Below are 18,693 nucleotides of genomic sequence, written 5' to 3'. Positions count from 1 at the left end.
TGAAGGCATTCCTCCCCTCTGTCCGGGGGAGTGTAGTGCAGGTGTTCACAGACAACACCACCGCCATGTGGTACTGCAACAAACAGGGCGGGGTGGGGTCGTGGACCCTATGCCAGGAGGCTCTGGGTCTCTGGCAGTGGCTGGAACATCAGGGCGTGACCCTGGTGCTTCAACACCTGGCAGGTTCTCTGAACGCCAGGGAGGACGAACTCAGCCGCCGGTGCATGATGGATCGCGAATGGCGTCTGAACTCTGACGTGGCGCAAGGGCTCTTTCTGCAGTGGGGAGAGCCTTGGTTAGATCAATTCGCCACAGAAGAGAACACGCAATGTCATCAGTTCTGCGCGTTGGAATTTCCAAGGTGGCACTCGCTCGGAGACACTTTTCATCGCGAGTGGAGTTTCGGTCTGTTGTACACCTTTCCGCCTATACCACTTCTGCCCAGAGTGCTGAAGAAGATCAAACGCGACCGGGCCCAAGTCATCCTTGTGGCTCCAGACTGGGCACGAAGGTACTGGTATCCCGAGCTACTCAGTATGTCAGTCGATCCCCCGGTTCGTCTACCTCTTCAGGAGGACCTTCTGTCACAGCAGCAGGGGACGGTCCTCCACCCGAACCTGTCCAGTCTCCACCTCCATGCTTGGAGATTGAGTGACGACAGTTGAGGCCATTTGACTTGCCTCCTGAAGTCTGTAATATCATTCTGGCAGCCAGGCGTCCCTCCACAAAGTCGGTATACGCCTGCAGGTCGAACAGATTTGTGGCATGGTGCACAGCAAAGGCTGTGGATCCTCTCAATGCCCCTCTTTCTGAGGTTCTCCTCTTCCTTCTTTCTCTTGCCCAGCATGGCTCTGCTCTGGGCACTATCAAGGGGCTACCTTTCTGCCCTTTCAGCCTTCTTGAGGCTTCCTGATCAGCCTTCTTTGTTCAAGTCCCCCATTGTCAACAGATTCTTAAAGGGCATCACTCATATGTTCCCTTCTATTCCATTCGTGATGCCCCAGTGGGACTCGAACCTGATTCTAACTTACTTGATGTGCGCTCCCTTTGAGCCGCTTCATAACTGTCCTCTACATCTTCTTACACTTAAGACTGTTTTCCTGATTGCCATCACTTCTGCTAGGAGAGTGAGTGAGCTCCAGGCTCTTTCCTCTAAACCTCCCTTCCTTTCTGTCCATCCGGAAAAGGTTGTGTTGTGTTGCGTACAATCCCTCTTTCCTGCCCAAGGTAGTCACAGCCTTCCACATCGGGCAGTCCATCACCTTGCCCACCTTCTTTCCGCCTCCGCATCCCTCGAAAGAGGAAGAGAGGCTCCACCGTCTGGACCCAAAACGTGCGCTCTCTTACTATCTGCATCGCACACGCCAGTTCCGGGTGGATGACCAACTCTGTGTTGGTTACGTGGGCGCTAAGAAAGGACGGGAGGTGCACAAGCGGACCATCTCTCGGTGGATCGTGTTGTGCATCCAAGCGTGTTACTCCTTGGCGAAGAAGGAACCTCCTGTTGGGCTCCGGGCCCACTCCACTCGGGCAATGGCGACTACTACTGCCCTGGGCCGGGGAGTCCCCTTGCCAGGACACTTGTCAGGCGGCTACGTGGGCCTCGCTGCACACGTTTGCAAGACACTACTGCCTGGACAGCCAAGTCCGGAGGGATGGCTTCCTTGACCGTTCTTTCCTCCAGGACTTTCTGGTGTGATTATTGGTTCGCAGACCCACCACCATTGGTTCCTATGGGGCCAGTATTTAGAGTTCCACCTTTCTTAGAAAAAGCATTTGCAATGCAATAGGTCTTGCATGTGTGCGAGTTTGAGCTTTTGGCATTGTAAATGACAATGCCTTTTATTTATGTGTTTTGATAACCTGCAAGCACAAGTAAGGAATTTAAGTACAAACTGCCTGTTTACACACCGCTTGCATATTTTCAAAACACATAAATAAAGGCCATTATCATTTACAATGCCAATAAGTCAAACTATTGAAAATGCAAGCCAGAGCTATCGGCTTTGCCAATGTTTGTAAGCTATGTTTTGGAGCAGGGAAAGCATTACAGCTGACTAATTTGGGAGTTGAGGGGTGGTTACACTCTGATAATTTACAGCTGCAAAGAAAATAAACCACTGACGTAGTTAAAATAATTTCTAGTGATTTAGCTTACTTCAAGCATTCCATCTTTTACTTTTCGTCTTGCTTAATCATGACTGACACCAAATTAAATACTTATGGTATCACAACCAATTGAATTCGCAGTCTAAAAAAAGACACTAAATCCACCCAAAAAACAGGCTCAGTTCAATTGTCTCAGTGGCAAAAGAAAAAAAAATCGAAGTTGTTTAAATAATTTCTTTGGATTTACAGTTTTGGTGTGCTGGAATGCTGCAGGTGGTTGCTCTTGACATGCTGTCCCTTTAATGCAACACAATGAGAGAAGCATATCTAGTCTCTCACTGGAATTTTAATAAAATTTTACACGTGTTAAGCGTTGGGTGCTGTCATGCACAGGGAATGTACGTAAGGAAAGTAACAAGCACCAACCAAAGCAAATTAACCTACTTTCCTTTGATTTTCTACCAAATTTGGGATGGGGGATATGCCTACAAGAAAAACTGGGCAGGCACAAAGAAGAGAGAGAGAGAAAGAAAGTCTGTAGACCTTCAGGCAGTGATGACATCCCTTTGACCAGAATCGACTGTTCACTACACTGCCAATGGTTCATGCTTGCCTAACCGATGTAAATAAGTATTTGTTAGGAAAGCCAAGCTCGGTCAAGCAAACAAGCATACCCACACAAGGATTTTGTACTGCGTTTGCATAAGATGCCTGGGGATCGGTTTTCTATGACACTTGAGGGTAATTAGGTTGGGTTGTATGGTTCTTCATTCTCTAAACCGTTTCAATCTACAGAACCGTACCACTAGGGGATGCACAGATGAAAGCCTACAAAAGTTGAGCAATTCACAAACTACACACATTCGCCATTTCAGAGTCCCTAGTCTAACTCATAATGACTGCAATAACAAGTAACAGTCCGGAAGAACGTCATTGTCACTGAAAGGTTTTTTTTCTTTGGCATGTTAACATGACCTTCAAAACTCTTCTTGTCGCTCAACCGCGTGGCAGAGATACTATAGTATACAGTCAGGCGATGTGCGTAAAGACGATAAAGGAGTGTGGTGCAAGCCTCGTTTTGAAGAATATTCGGGGCGTCGTTCTACATTTCCTTGTTCAAATGGAATATTTGCTTAATAACTGATGGGCATTTTTTAATGTGTGCGCTTTGATTGAAAATAGATGGACTATAGAAGGGAAAGAACCTAGTATTTGTATAGTTCTAAATGTAATAGTCATGATCATTTTTTCCCGTTTTGCACAGAAATGTTTGCTGTTGCAAACCTATACACATATAGTACTAAAGCATCCATGCATTTTTAAACAGTTGGTTCGAAAATAAGACTCGAAGCAACTCTTTATTAATATATTCTTCATAGCTTTGTTGCTGCCTGTGCCGATCTTTCCTTTTGTGGTCCGTAAAATATCGCTATGGCAAGATCGCCACAGGCTTTGGCTGACCAGTTCATCTTCCGCTTCTGTGGACTCCAACGTGATGCCTGTTCCAGGGTGTTTTAGCTAATGCTATAATGTAAATGTACCGCAGAACAGAGAGAAGGCGAGGGGTACATGGTTAATGCAATTATAGTTTACAAGGGTAGAGGATGTGTCGTAATGCCCAGATCTACTGACTTTAGCCTTAGGCAACCGAATTCTAGTCTCAACATCAGCTTAATAGCCTGCGTTTCTGAATGCGACGACAGGCTGATTGATTGTGTCTTTTTGCCCACAGCATTGATTAAGTAATGGCACACATATTCAATACAGTTGGAACACAGAAGTACAAAACACTGAGTAATATATGTTTTGCAAAAAAAGATTTTATTAGTCAATGATTATATCAATTCTATACAGAAATTACATTCAAAGGACTGTCCATAATGAACACACTAATAAAGTGACATGTAGTAAAGTGGCATTGAGTGCTCACTGATCGTGGTGCAGTGTTTATATACAAATGTGTGGTCACCACCTGTGGCGGCTTAGCATGGCAGGCACGCAGGGCCAGCTCAGTAAAGTTCTTTCAATGCCCATGTTGATCAGGTGGTCAACCAGCTTTTAAAGAAACGTCACTATTGTTGTTAGCCAAGGATCCTTGCGATGTGGGTGTAAAGTACTAGGGGGAATAGAGAGATGCGAGAGGGAGGAGGAACTGGCAAAGACACAACGGTATTTGTGACAGGAGACGTCTAATCACAGCGGAAATATCTACAGTTGGATCGACCAGGATTCAACAAAGGGAATCCCTGCTGATGTGAATCGTTTTACTGGTGAGGATTTTTTTGCCCAGGATAGTACTCATAAATCCCAAACACGGGAGGGGGAAAAATGACTCCCCAAGATTTGACGGGTGTGCGGCAGAAGTGCTTTCTCCGAGTCTACATGAAAAAATTGTTCTTCCACAGAGAAAAAAGAAGAAAAGTGCATTTTGCGCGACCGACTTCATTTTCATGAGTGTAAACCCACGCAGTGTAGCGTTACACACGTGGAATAGGGTATGGGAGTATGAAATGCAGTGATGCGTCAGGAAGCTTCCGTCTGGCTCAGCTTTATTTATCGGAGAGGTTTAAATAGCGCTTGCTAGACCCGAAGGTGTCAGAGCGCTTTACAACAGTACAGGTTGTAAGTCTAAACAGAGCATCTGAGTCAGAGCACCCCACAACAGCAAACGCTCGCCACATAGACTCGAGGTTCTCTTTCGCACAAGGGCAGCGTTACTATTTTATTTGTGACTCGGCTCCTTGGGTTCGCACCCGTTCTACGGGTTAATTTAGTATTTCGCGAGTTAAGGGAAGCATGTCTTAATTTGATGAATATTAATTATCTTGAACTAAAGATCCCCTCGATGCTGACAGCGGGGGGAGTTCCGATCCACCGCTGACGTAAAAATGCAAAGTAATGAAGCCGCCGCGTGGACCAGCTCGTGCTGCTGAAAAAATGCCGTGAAGGCAGGATGCTTCCTGCCTGTGCTCTTTGGGGTACTTCTGAGCAGTGGGCATGGCCTCACACCGAGCCCTGCACAGGACGAGCATTGGCCGCGCAGCAGTAAAGCTGCACGGCCGGCCGTGAAAGGATCATCTGAATTTTTTTTTAAAAAGGCATCCTGCAACAAACAAACATAACCAGCACCGCCTCTCCCCTACCTCCTCCACCGCCCAGGGGCGCACAGGAATGACGGCACAAACGAAACCAAAAAAAAACAAAAAAAAACGGGCGGGAACAGAATACTGAATTCCGCCCCTCCAGGACTCCCTGACCTGCCTCATGGTTGCCAAGGCAATATTTCTGAAAATATTGTCGTGCTACCGTAAGGCAGGAGCTTTTTCCAATGGCAGGCCTCCGTTTCGAGAGGCCTGCCAATGGAAAAAGGGGGCGTGGTTTCACGCAGTACTGAAATTCTCCTGTTGACAATAAGTCTTTGCCTGCAGCAGGGCCATGCCCTGCAATGCAGGCTTCGACCTAAAAATACAGTCCATTTGTTTACTTTTTGCTATTCTAGAACAGCCAAGGGCACCTATTTGTCATAGATACATAATTAGTGTAAAATTGTCAGGATTTGTTGGCGACATGACAGTTATCCCTCTGTTTTCTCTGATAACCGTTCTGAAATATTTTAAAAGCTCTCAAATACGTTTAACTGTTTTCTTAATGTGTTTTCTGTTTTGAGCTAATGTCTATGATGGGAAAAATAGCGGATTCCATTACTTTTCCCAATATTTTCACCTGTCTGGATTTAGGAATACAGACCACGGGCGTATAAAAACCCAGCCGTGTGACAACCCTACCTGTACATATGGACTCCGCTCAGTTACAAGTACTGAGGCGATAAAAAAAAACCCTGGAGTGAGAGGAAAGCTGAGGCCTCGTGCATCAGAGCTTGGTCGTGACCTGAGCTCTCTGTGACCAGTCACTGCAGACGGTCAGTAGCACAGGGCTGCTTCACACAGCATGGGGAGCATCATAGCTGGGCAAGTTGAGAAGAGCTAAGTGTTAGGTGGTGGCTCGCGCACCACTGCACAGCTCAGTGAGCTAAACACTCCCTTTTGAGAAATGCAGCTACTATCATCTCTATGAGGGTCACACGTGTGGGTCTAGTAAGAGAGCTGGGCCTTCTACCCTTCCCGGGTTGGAAAATTGATCATCAATAATTATGTCAACCTTTATATACTGTGCTTAGAGATGGCAGACTTGCTGTATAAAGCACAGCATATAAAATAAGTTACCTAAAACAAAGTATTTGACTGATTCAATGAAGTTGCTGCCTTTTATTGTCTGTTTCATTATGAATATTTTCCCTCGCCTGGTAAAATGTTTTCTGCAGTAAAAGAGTGACAGCAAGTGCACAGAAAACTGGGATAAAGTGTAAGTGACACGTGAAGCGGAGATGTTACGAAACCAGAAATGGCTTCAGTCTACAGCAGGGGTACGGACTGTATTCCACTTTGTTCCCATGTTTGCAGACTCGGTACATGTTCCCTGGCGAGTTTCATTTGAATGCATTTATCAACATGGAAGTGGGAAACCGCACAGATAGACCCCACGCAGTTTGTCATTTGTCAGTTGTGACCTATATTACTGATAATTGAAAGATCTTCAGCCTGTGAGCTGTCATGTATGGAGCCACATAAGGCTTTAAGTGGGCCGGGACCTGCCAGTGCTCGCAGTTCTTAAATGCAGGTGCAGAGACGGGTCTCTATTAGATCTCCATTTTTACTTTCAGGGTGGGGAAAAAAAAGCTCAACTCTGCCATAGTACCACCTGTCACTGCTTTTGATGTAACTTCAAAGAGACTCATTTTTCAGTTTTATATAGTGCAAACGTGAGCACCGGTCACATTACACAAGGACATATTCATGTTTTGAATCACAGGATCTTGAGCCAAAATTAGGCTCGAACCTGCTTTCTTAGCTTGAAGGTCACCTGCACTAGCCTTAGCCACAATCTCGCCCACAAGAAGGGAACATTTTTCAATATTATATGCAACAAAGTGATAGTTGTTGCTTATTTATCTTATGCACTTTACAACCATTGACAAAGCCAGTAGTCCTGGCTTGTTGTATTTGTAGTGTTACTTGTGTTATATATCTGGATGAATGGACAGAAGCAGCAAAATACCAGCCAGCCGCCCCAGTATGCTGAGCACAGGTTTTTAGTTTACATGTGTTAAGCCACGCCCTTAATTACATTGGCCACGCCCCTATGGGAGACCCCCCCTTTTTTTTTCATCCCACTTAAAGCCCTGAACCTCAAAAGGAAGGATTGTAAGTAGGACCCAGATATGCAGAGATGATGTAATTTCGCCAAACAGCGCCTCTTTTGGATGAACACTTCGGTGTTCCATTGTATTAGCAAACTGTCCCCTTTTCCTATTTTCAAAAGCAAACATCTTCCAACTTCTCCAAATCAATCTACTTGCAGCACTGCAACAGAAGGCGGATCAATCCAGACTGTACCTGTTGTTCAAGCTGAAATCTTGGAGGTGTAAGACAGTTGTGAGACTGTGCACTGTCGAGGTACAGCTGTAGCGACAGACAGGGCGTACAAACACTTTAATAAACATCGTGTCACCAGCTGATTTCACATGCTCCATATTTGCAAGGCGCAGTTTAGGAATTTATCACTTGCAGACTGTGGCCCGCCCTAGTTACACTTCTAAACCACCCTTATTTTTAGACCCCGATATCCATTTATCGCACTGGAGGCATTGTCTACGTATTACCTTGAATGAATGGCTGAGGTTCTACAACATAAGATGACGTTTTTGAGGTCGATCCTGGGCAGCGCATGCGCTGCGAGTTATGCTGTATTGGAGTATGGATTAGAAGCCCTTCTCACCCTCCACCCATATTTTTCATTGGCTTGTGTCATTATCCTTCGACTGGCCCTTTTACTTCGGTTGTTACACGGTATGTCTGTAACCACTATTTTCTTTAATGAGTTTATCCTACTGTAGGCATAACATGCTTTCCTGTAACATTCAGCGCGCCATGCATGCTTTCATTTTATGAGCAGCTGAGACAACGGCGGCCGCTTATTTGAATTGGTCTTGAATTTACAAGAGTTTGAGCTATTGGCATTGTAAATGGCAATGCATTTTATTATGTGTTAATTAGCAAAACAGATAAATAAAAAGGCATTGTCGTTTACAACGCCAATAGCTTAAACTCTCGCAAATGCGAGACCTATTGCATTGCAAATGCTTGTTTGGCTAGGAGGATGAGAGAGCTTCAAGCTCTCCGCACTGAAGAAACACATACATTGATTCTTCAGCTCGCTGTTCCACTGTTTATTAGTATCAGAGAGATTGCCATGATTGAGAAGTAATCATTACTTACCTTGTATTCCTTGGTCGCCCTTATGAGTATTGTCTCTAAATCCTTAAACATACTATCACCTCCCTGTTGTTCAAACGCAAATAGGGACATTTAGTTATGGAAGATGCTTTCATCACTTTATCCTCCAAAACAAACTGCCTGATTGAATCTACAGGGCACGATGGGAAGCTGTGGTTTCAGGAATTCTTAAAGATGCAGTGTTAGTTTTGCACTCTGCTTACAGCCTATGTTTGAGGCTAGATGTATTTCATTTTTCATTTAATAAATATAACCGTGGTGTCTTAATCAAATTACTTTTGGATTGATTTGACTAATTACCTGAACTTTTTACTTAAAAAAACAATTTAGAAATGTTGTACCTTATGAGCATGTTTACTTGACTTTGTCTTTTTTTAATTTGAAAAAATATAATGTAAAACTGCGATTCCCTTTTTAGGTCTCGCAGAGAGACCTATTGCAGTCAAACCAGAAAGCTGAATTCACGATGCAGATTTGTAGAAGTGCACGTGCTCGTGAACGCGCTTCTATCCCCCTGCCTTGCTCTTCAAAGGCTCCCCTTACCATTTGCTCCTACCTTCCCGCCCACTGCTTCACACTTCACGGCCTCCGGGCCGTGACTCGCATTTCTGCCCAGCCCCCCTCCCAGCGCTGCCTTGTTTAACTTGTCATTGCTCGGAGTGGTTGTGATGCGGTTTTCAAAGGCAATAGCTCAGGTCTCCTGTATTACAGCTGGTTCGCACCTCCAGCTGTCACCCCCTCCCTCCCTCCACTCCACAGCCAGGCTCCGTTTCAAAGGCAGCCAATTACTGTTTGCATCTTTCCACAGTACCGAAAGATTACTCTGCTGTGCAGCAGAAAGCGATTAGGTAATATGAAGTACAAATCTGACTACTTGCTGACGAGCTGCTCTTAGCCAGTAACAAATAACTTGTTTTTGGTGAGTGAAACGGCCCTTCAGTGCTGTGATGTTAGTGTGGAAAGGTCTAACGAAGGGGACTGCACCACCACCTCTCGAGCAGTATGCAGAGCCTTTACTAAGCTTGGGATATTCCGGTCTGTCTTTAAAAGGCGGCCCTGAGCTTGGGATATAGCAGGCTCTGGCTCAATGTTATAATGATCAGCGCACAGAAACACATGTTTAAGCAATGTACATAGGGCACGGAATAATGTTTCATTCTGGGGAGCTGTGCATTCAACAATGCTGTATCTGAAGCAACTGCGTCCGCATTAAAGAACTGAACGTTTGAAGGTTGAAACCGACGGTTGTTGAAAATCCCTTGAGGTTTCTCAATCAGTAGGCAGGATCGTGATGTCAAATTGTAATATTTATATGGGCAAATGGGTAATGTCTGCATGCATGTGTGTGTGGGGGGGTGGGGTCATATTTCAAATTTAGAAATAAACATTTTGCATATTAAGGCTGATTCTATTCACTAAAAATCACTTAAGCAGAGAAGAGACTCCTAGACTATTATATGGAGATGTCAATTATGAAAAGGTCACCACTTGTTACCTTGCTTACCTTTGCAGCTCAGCATAAATTATTAAAAAAGACCAGATCAATGACGAAAATATCCCGCTCTGAGTCCCGGCTTCACAGAGCGGGGGAAGCTTGTACACTCAATATAGAAGCAGGCAAACACGAATCACAAATACGCTCTGAAAACCATCCTCTAAGCATGTGCTCTGACAGCAACACTTGGAAAATAGGATTGTGTGAACAGTAGCCTAACCTAACAAAAGCCAATAGCTCAGCTCTCCTGTATTACAGCTGGTTCGCACCTCCAGCTGTCACCCCTCCCTCCCTCCACTCCACAGCCAGGCTCCGTTTCAAAGGCAGCCAATTACTGTTTGCATCTTTCCGCGGTACCGAAAGAGACATGCAAACACACACACACACATAGACACACGCGCGCTCTCTCTCTCTCGTTGCCTCCCCACCCTCTCTCTCACACCGAGATTCATATAGGCACAAAACACAGACTCAAATACGGTCAGCAACAAATCAGTGCAAACAGATGATAAACACAAAATGAAAGATAAAGACACGAAATCACAAGGAAAAATAAATAATCACAGGGCAATGTAAATAGATGATACACACACACACATGTAAATGTAAATGTAAATGTATTTGAGCTTATATAGCGCACAGCTACCCACAAAGGGTTTCCCGGCGCTTGCTTAGGGAACCCGTCCTGGTATTCCCCTGTGAGATAACCCCGGCAGGGTATCCACAAGGTGAAAGCCAGGCATCCCGCCACGAGGGGCCGTTGTGGAGATTAAGCAAGCTATTGCCCAGAGTCGCAGAGTGTGAACCCATGAGTCGAGAAGGCACCGGAGCGAGAATTATCGAGTCCGTGGAATATTTGAGCCCAAGACCCGCCGAGGCGGGGAATTGAACCCTGGTCCAGGGCCGATCTCAGCTTCCGGGTCTGCCGCCTCTAACCCCTGAGCCACACTTCTCCACTACAATACAAATGTTTCCTAGCCATTGGAACAGAGATCTGTCCGTCAATGCCGGAGCAGATTCGTGGGCGTTCCCGAGAATTTTAGGCTTTTACCCACGTCATGCGGCTGTGGGCGTGTTTCTTTTTTTTTTTTAAGTTTTGTTTTCGCCATTTCTGAAGTTTCCTTTGCAGGGGTGGGTTGCGCGATGTCCCGCTGTCCGTTCCCCCCCTCCCGCTGTCCGTTTGCCCGTTCCCGCCCCCCCTCCCGCTGTCCGTTTGCCCGTTCCCGCCCCACCCTACCGCTGTCCGTGTGCCGCCTGCGGCGGTTATAAGCTCCGCAGTGCCGTCTTTAAACTTTCCCTCGTGTATTTTGTTTGCTCACAATTGTCATTCTGCTCAAAGCGCGTGTAAATCCCCCAGGTGCGGCGGGGCATGGTCTATAATGTGCACTGGGTAGACTGCGGTTATAGTGCCGCGAGTATAACCTATGCAATTGTTTTGAAGGCGCGTGTTTTTCTTGCTGCTACGTGCCAGGTTACGACCCGTTTCATGCGTTGCAGTTGGTCTTGTACATACACACGACCCTAAACCAGGAAAGCGTTAACTGAGTCCCAAAGTTGACGCCCCGTAGAAAGACATACCGGCAGACAAATCAACCGCCCCCCTTCGGTCAGAGCAGTTAACTTGCAGGCCTGGTGGGCGCCGGCTATCCACAAGAGCAAGATGAGTGAGTTGGCTCACCACTTGCAGGATTATAACATTGGTAGACTACCCGGAAGAGATAACCTTGTCCCGGGGTGCATGTCGACACCCAGCTGGTCGTCTAAAGTGTTAGCTGCCCCTGGAGGTCGTCCCTTTAAAGTTGTGCGCAAGTCGGCCCCGCCAGAGATCTGTGGGGCGCCTACACTTCCCCAGAACATTTCCTGCATTCTGCGCTGCGGAGGAGGCATGTGTCGAGATCGTAGGATAAGTCCCGCTGCGATGGGACCCGCTGTGAGGGGGAGGCTGTGCCACAACAAGATCGGTTGGGAAGTGTTGCCTGGCAACGGAAGACTCAGCGAAGCCGAGCAGGAGGGGATGTATCGCTCCTCACCCAGGTAGAGCCAGACAGGATTAACTCACCTTGCATTGGTGGAGTAGTGCGAGCTGGAACAATTAGATGTGTTCATTGTTGTTAGTGCCTGGAATAAGGTAAATTGTTAGAACTAGGGTGGCTTGCGATTAGCTCTTTGGCATTTTCGTTCCTGCCCTTGCGCCTTTTTCATCACCTCTCGCATCCCTTTACCCCACTTCAGCTTCGAATTCTCTACACTTAACGCCAGGAAGTCTTTTACCAGGATTTGTGTCACGTTTTTAGCTGCATGTATGTATTGTGTGACGTCTTATAGAGTTCTTCAATAATAATAATAATATACTAGGCGGAAAGCCTGGATTTGGAGCCGTATTTAGATTGCACTAGGAAGACTGCGTAGCTGACTGGGTCCTATAGACTCGGTTATTTTATTAATAAACATGCAGTATTGGTTACAAGTACCTAGGCTGCTGGCTCCCAGTACTGCATTGTTATTTACATTGTTAATCTTATTTGCAGTAGGAGAGGTTCCTGTGTTTATACCTTACTTGCTTTAACCACAACGCTGAAACTCAAGTCATCGTCGTGAGTCCGCAAAGAGGCTCTCTTAACTTTAAGGTCCAGTTGGTTTGCCCCGCTTTTTGCTAGCTGGCTGAATTCAGTAGACTGTTTGGAGACAGTGTGTAGTATAGTAATCTTTATTTAGATATAAAACAATATCTTTAAAAGTTTTTCCCAAATCACATTGTGTACAGTTTTGTGAGAAAAATGGTTTAAAAAAGAAACCCATACAGGCATAAAAAGCATAAAAAATAAAAATTTAAACTGTTTTGTAAAACATGACCTGGCGTGTCTCAAACATCTCCCATCGTATTCAATAATAAAATCAAACCATAAAGATACATGTTACAGAGTTTCAATTTGTGTTACCACCCTCCTAGTCGTTGGGGGTTCTGTCACAGTACATTATTTAGTCTAAAAGGTCGATAGCAGAGTCATGACAGTTTGGAGACAGTGTGTTGGTTGAAATATGGCCCCCACTGGTCTGAAAAAGCAGTATGGAATGTATCCTATCTCCTTCTTTAAGATCCTTGCTTTTTGTCTAGGGGAGGCCTTTTGAATTATTAATATACGCTGAAACCTATCGTCCTATGATGGAGGCAGTTTCTTTACAAATAATTAGAAATGTTAGATCAACATTTCTTTTTTAGACCACTCACAAAGATTGCAGTAAAAACTATGTCCACTCTCCACTTTGAATCTGAGCTTAAAGTATCCAGCATATATGAAACGCGCAAGGGCATTTTCTTTGAGTGAAAGTCATAAAGACATTTTTAATGTGTACTCGGTATTGACTCATGTAATAAATATTAATCGACGCTGCATTTTTGATGCATCCTAGTGTTTATGTGCACCACAGCAGTATATTTGTCTCTTATTATGATTGGATGGTTCAAAGGTACTCGGAAACCGACTGCTGTAAATGGCTGATTGCGATTAAGAATGTTTATGGAGGTTTTCCTTCGAGAGATTTATTTTTTAGTTCAGGTCCCCCGTCTTTTGGGGGTTACAGAGGGGAGGGGGGTGTCATACGCCTTGTTACGTTACAGTATATCTATCGTCTAAAAACGAACCTTTAGGAGTGGCCTATGATTTCTACATTTTAATTACTTAATACCACTTCTGCCAAACTGTTTTCGAGGTAGGTGCGTGTTTGTGATGTGCATCCAACTGAGTTTTCATATTTAAAGTCTACAGATGATGAAAGTGAAAGTACTGTCTCTTCAGATCGTGCCAGTCAAGGGCGAAGGGATAGTGTGGTGAGCAGGATTCGCATGATGATCTTTTCTTAAGTGTTTGCCAGTGTTGTTTTTATGCATCGGTCACCGCCCGGAAAGTGAGTCATAAATAAAAAGTTTGTCATTTACAATACCAATAGCTCTAACTTTTCCGAAGGCGAAACCGTTGCATTGTAAATGCTTGTCTTCTCCACTGTTGAAGTCTTTCACAGAATCATTGTGATGGTGGAGACAAGCTGTTCAATGGATACCTTGTGCTCAAAAAATTTGTGATGCTAGAAGTAGTTTGTGTAGGGGAGATAGTTGAGCGGAAGCATGGGTCCCACCCACTTATTCCCTAAGCTTAAAAACGCCTCATTGATTTTGATGAGCTAATATTTTCGATTAGATTAAGCTTGCTGTGTATTTTATCTACTGATGTTCCCTGCCTAAAGACTAAGACTAATTCATAGCATATACATCTATAAAACATATCAATGATGGATAACTATAATGACAGAAAAGTAACTTGTATGTTTTGTTTATGCTTAATATTAGTTCAATAAGCAAGGTGTGGGAAAGAGAACCTGGAATACACCAACCAGTGACAATTGTTCATTGAAATGTGTGCTAGTAGGAATGACTACCCTTCCACATTTAGACGTCTTAAAAATAAATTAACTTTCAATTCCTTTATAATTTTTAGGTTTATTTTGGATGACTCTGCCATATACTTGTCGGACAAATGCACAGCTGATGCAGTTGACTTAAGAAAAGGTAATTAGATGACCAGGAACTCTGTTGCAGAGGGTTTGTTTAAGGCTGCCTCCCTCCTGAATATGATTTTGCTATAGTTGTTGCTGCTTTAATGGGAAATGTTTACTTGAAATGTGTTTTTCTTTGTAAGCAGGATTTAGAGGGTAATGTAGAGGCTGATAAATGGTACATCAAAACTTTGCTTGCAAACATGAATTCTATTAATGCTATGCAGCTATCAAGTCATCTTGTCCATTACACAATGTAAGGCCTGGGCCTCTTTCTTACTTTATCACCCACAAATTCACAAGCTGTGTTAGGCCAGATGAACATTTACTCTCTCCTTCAGCATTGGTTCTCTGTTTTGCGAGGAGTCAGAAAGGGATTCGCTCATCAAGAATTCCTGATAATAACTCTCCCTCCAGCAAAACCTCTTTACTATTTAATTAGACTGGGCCCTACTTTGTCAGACTTCCCAGTAACTACAGTACCCTCTTCAGCTGATTGGGATCTGCTCTGTGTTCTCACCTGTTTCACTAGCTCATTCAGCTTTTTTGAAGCGCCTTTTTCACCTAATAGTCTAGCTTTAATGTGCAGTATTAAAGTGTCTTCAGTTTGTTCTAGATGAGCATAATTTCTGATTTGCTGACATGCTTTTTTCTAAGGAACACAAAATAGTATTCTCTTGCAGAGGATTTCCACTGAAAGTCATAACCACTGAATAGTCTTGCCCACGTCCCGGGACCCCAGCGCACTTTTTCACAATATATCTTCTTAAGTGTTGATGCTCACCTTTCTTCAGGAAGCCCTGCAGAATGACTTAAGAAAGAAAAAGATTATACAGCCTAAAGGAATAGGCTACAATGGCCCAGCTCTTCATCTTGTACTCAAAAAGGGACTAGGAGAAATGTATGTGTGTATAAGTTGAAATGAAATGAAAAGTAGAATTATAGAGCGCGGTTGCTGCCCAGAGGCGTCCAACGCTAGAGACCAGAATAGAAATTGCTTGACAGAGGTAACTTGCAGAAATTACTGACGGGGGTTAAACAAAAAAAGTCTTCAGCTGTTTTCGAAATGAGGAGAGGTTAGGGTTGGATCTGAGAAGAAGAGGAAGGGAGTTCCAGATCTTGGCGGCATTATAGGTGAACGTCCTGCCGCCCGCCCCTTGCCTTTTTTATTCTTGGAGCTATAGCCATAAAGGCCTGGCTAGAGCGGAGGTTTCTGCTGGGTTGGTACTGTTTTACTAGGTCCCGGGTAATCATTGGTCCTGTGTCCCAAAAGGCCTGATGGGCAATACACATGGCCTTAAAGATGACTCTCTGTCGCACTGGCAGCCAGTGCAGGCTGATCAGAACAGGTTTGGCTGATTGTCTGCGTGGCAGCTGTAACAGTATGCGGGCCGCACAGTTCTGCACTATCTGTAGTCTACGCAAGGTGTACTCCGGGGTGCCAAGGTAGAGGACATTGTTAAAGTCTAAGCGGGACTGTATCAGACCTTGGATGGCCACCTGCTTTGCCTCCATAGGTAAAAGAGGGAGGACTTTCTTTAGCATCCTAAGAAGTCCGAAGCAGGTAGCCGAAAGTTTTGTAGCCTGGATGTTAAATGAGAGGGTCTTGTCCAGCCACACCCCAAGGCTCTTAATATTGTCCTTGGGTACTGGGGGAGTACCTAGACAGGAGGCCACAAGGAGTTGAAAGAGATGGGGTTTGAGGGACCCAGGAGCATCAGCTCCGTTTTGTCCCCATCGAGCTTAAGGGATGAGGAGGTCATCCAGCCCTCCTCTAAGCACTTTATTAGCCCACCTGACGATGGCAGGTCGGCCTCCTGCGCCAAGGAGACCACCAGCTGGGTGTCGTCCGCGTAAGAAATAATCTTAACCCCAAATGGACGAACAACCTCAGCCAGTGGTCTCATATAGATGTTGAAAAGCGCAGGGCTTAAAGAGGAGCCTTGTGGGACTCCACACCTCAACGGCCTGCTCATGGACACTGTCTCTCCATCAAAAACTTGGAATGATCTGTCATTCAAGAAGGATTTGAGCCATAGCCAAGCTCCATCCACTATTCCGACACTCGAGAGGCTGCTCAGCAGGGTGTCATGGCTGACCGTATCGAATGCCGCGCTTAGGTCAAGGAGGATCACTGCCACTGACCCCCCCTGATCTAGGATTTTTCTGGTTTCCTCAGTGACTGCTAGAAGGGCAGTCTCTGTTCCGTGTCTGGGTCTAAAACCCGTCTGGGTGGCATCTAACAGCTGGTTGTTCTCAAGAAAATTCACCAGCTTGAGATTGATGTATCTCTCAAGGATATTGCTCACCCAGGGGAGCAGAGAAATCGGCCTGTAGTTGCTAAAGTCAGAGGGATCCAGGTTGTTTTTTTTTTAGCAGAGCTCGGACCATGGCCCGCTTCTAAGCAGGAGGGACAGTGCCAGAGATGATGGAGGCATTCAGGAGGTCCATAATAGTTGGTAAAGTGACCTGGGATGCCAACATCATGACTTCTGGAGGTGCTGGATCGCGTGGAGACCCAGATTTTAACTTGCGGGCAATGGAATCCAAGGATTCAAGGTCTAGAGGAGGGAAGTGGTCCAGTGTTAGTAGGGGTTCCGAACAAGTGTCCCCCAGATTTGTTTGATCCTGAGCTAAGGGGACAGTTGCTCTAGAGGGGAAATATGAATAGATTTTATTAACTTTCTGATGGAAAAATTCTGCCAGGTCATTGCAGTGGGCTGTTGTTTTTTCCTCGTGCAAGCTAGAAGATGGAAGTTTTGTGAGTTTTTTCAATATTTGAAAAATGTTCTTGGGCTTGGACTTAGCTAGTATGATTTTATCAGAGAAGTATACAGATTGGGCAGATTTAACCTCGGCTTTGTAGATTTTAATTGCCTCTCGGTAACGGGTTTTTTCCTCCAAAGAGTAATCTAGACGCCATCGTCTTTCTATTTTTCTGCATTGGCGTTTCTTTTCCCTGAGAGCCTCTGAGTACCAGGGGGCAGTTTTATGGGAACGTTTCAGCGTTATTTTACTCAGGGGGAGAGTAGCTTCAAGGGATTGTGTGATCCAGTCTTCGTAATCCTGGTTGGCCAAACATGGGTCCTCATTGTAGGAGGGTTGGTCAATCGCGAGTCTACTTGCCCAGTCATCGACTGGTAGCCTCGCCCAGGGTCTGGCATGTCTTACCGTGGGTCTTGCGGGGGGCGGCTTAAATGTGGACCAGGTGAAAGGCACCAGTAGATGATCAGTCCACTTGAGGGAGATTGGTAGTCCAACCACAAGGTCTGCACAGTTACTGAACACAGGGTCCAGTAAATGGCCCTTAACGTGAGTCGGTGCCTTTACTCATTGGACTAATTGTAGTGCAGCTAGGTCGTCTGCAAGTGTCATAGCTGTATGGTCCAGGGCAGTATCAAAATGAAAATTGAGATCCCCTAGCAAAGTATAATTAGAGGCAGTGCTAACACGTTCAGCCACAATCGATGGAAGGAGATTGTGAAACTGTTTGGGGGGTCCCGGGGGGCGATATATTACCGTTCCTGAAAAGCAGTTGTTGGGGGAGAGTTCCAGAGTGAATGCTATGCTCTCACAATCTGGAATTACTTCAGAGATCACTCGACAGTGGTATTGCTCTTTATATATAATGGCTAGGCCTCCTCCTCTCCCATCAGGACGATCCTGCCGGATGATTTGGAAACCTGGAGGAAGGGCTGTCACTAAGACAGGGTCGGAGTCCGACGCAAGCCACGTTTCAGTGAGAAACACTGCATCTGGCATGCGTTCCTCTAACAAAAGGGCAATTTTCACCCTATGTTTTGGCAGGGACTTGCAGTTTAACAAAAACATACAGTAATCCTGTTTCGCATTGTGAACCTGCTTAGGTTTGAGAGTTTGTTTACATTTTGGACAGATCACTGGGAGCTCTGTAGCGTGATAAAAGTGCAAGCCTCAATCAGTTCCTAAAGGCCTTATACTGAGGAGAGCTTCCACACTATATTGCCTGGTCTTTTTTGGCTGAGATGTAGGGGACATGGCCCTCAGCCCGGTCCAGGCGCGCCCGCTGCGCTCATCCGCTGCGCGTCCGGAAGATGCACATGATATATAGTATGGCGGGGGGGGGGGGTGGCCTGACGGTAGTGGGCGTGGCCTATGTGTCCCGGGGAATGGCGGCAAGCAAGAGATAGTAGCCCGCGGCAGCGC

General features: G+C 45.4%; 1 protein-coding gene across 1 annotated transcript in view; it reads left to right on the top strand.

The window, feature by feature from the left end:
* The window catches only part of LOC147665684 (autophagy-related protein 2 homolog A-like), a gene marked incomplete at its 5' end in the record, with an annotated part of 884,401 nt that overhangs the window by 657,387 nt on the left and 208,321 nt on the right, over window positions 1–18,693 (top strand). Inside the window, one exon of the mRNA XM_086949597.1 lies at window positions 14,451–14,521. Coding sequence (XP_086805723.1) covers window positions 14,451–14,521 — 71 coding nt within the window. The remainder of the gene's footprint in view (window positions 1–14,450; window positions 14,522–18,693) is intronic.

This window comes from Lissotriton vulgaris, unplaced genomic scaffold, assembly GCF_964263255.1.
Source record: "Lissotriton vulgaris unplaced genomic scaffold, aLisVul1.2 SCAFFOLD_672, whole genome shotgun sequence".
Lineage (NCBI taxonomy): Eukaryota > Metazoa > Chordata > Amphibia > Caudata > Salamandridae > Lissotriton > Lissotriton vulgaris.
The sequence above is the reverse complement of the archived record's forward strand: the minus strand, read 5'-3'. Positions and strand labels throughout refer to the sequence as shown.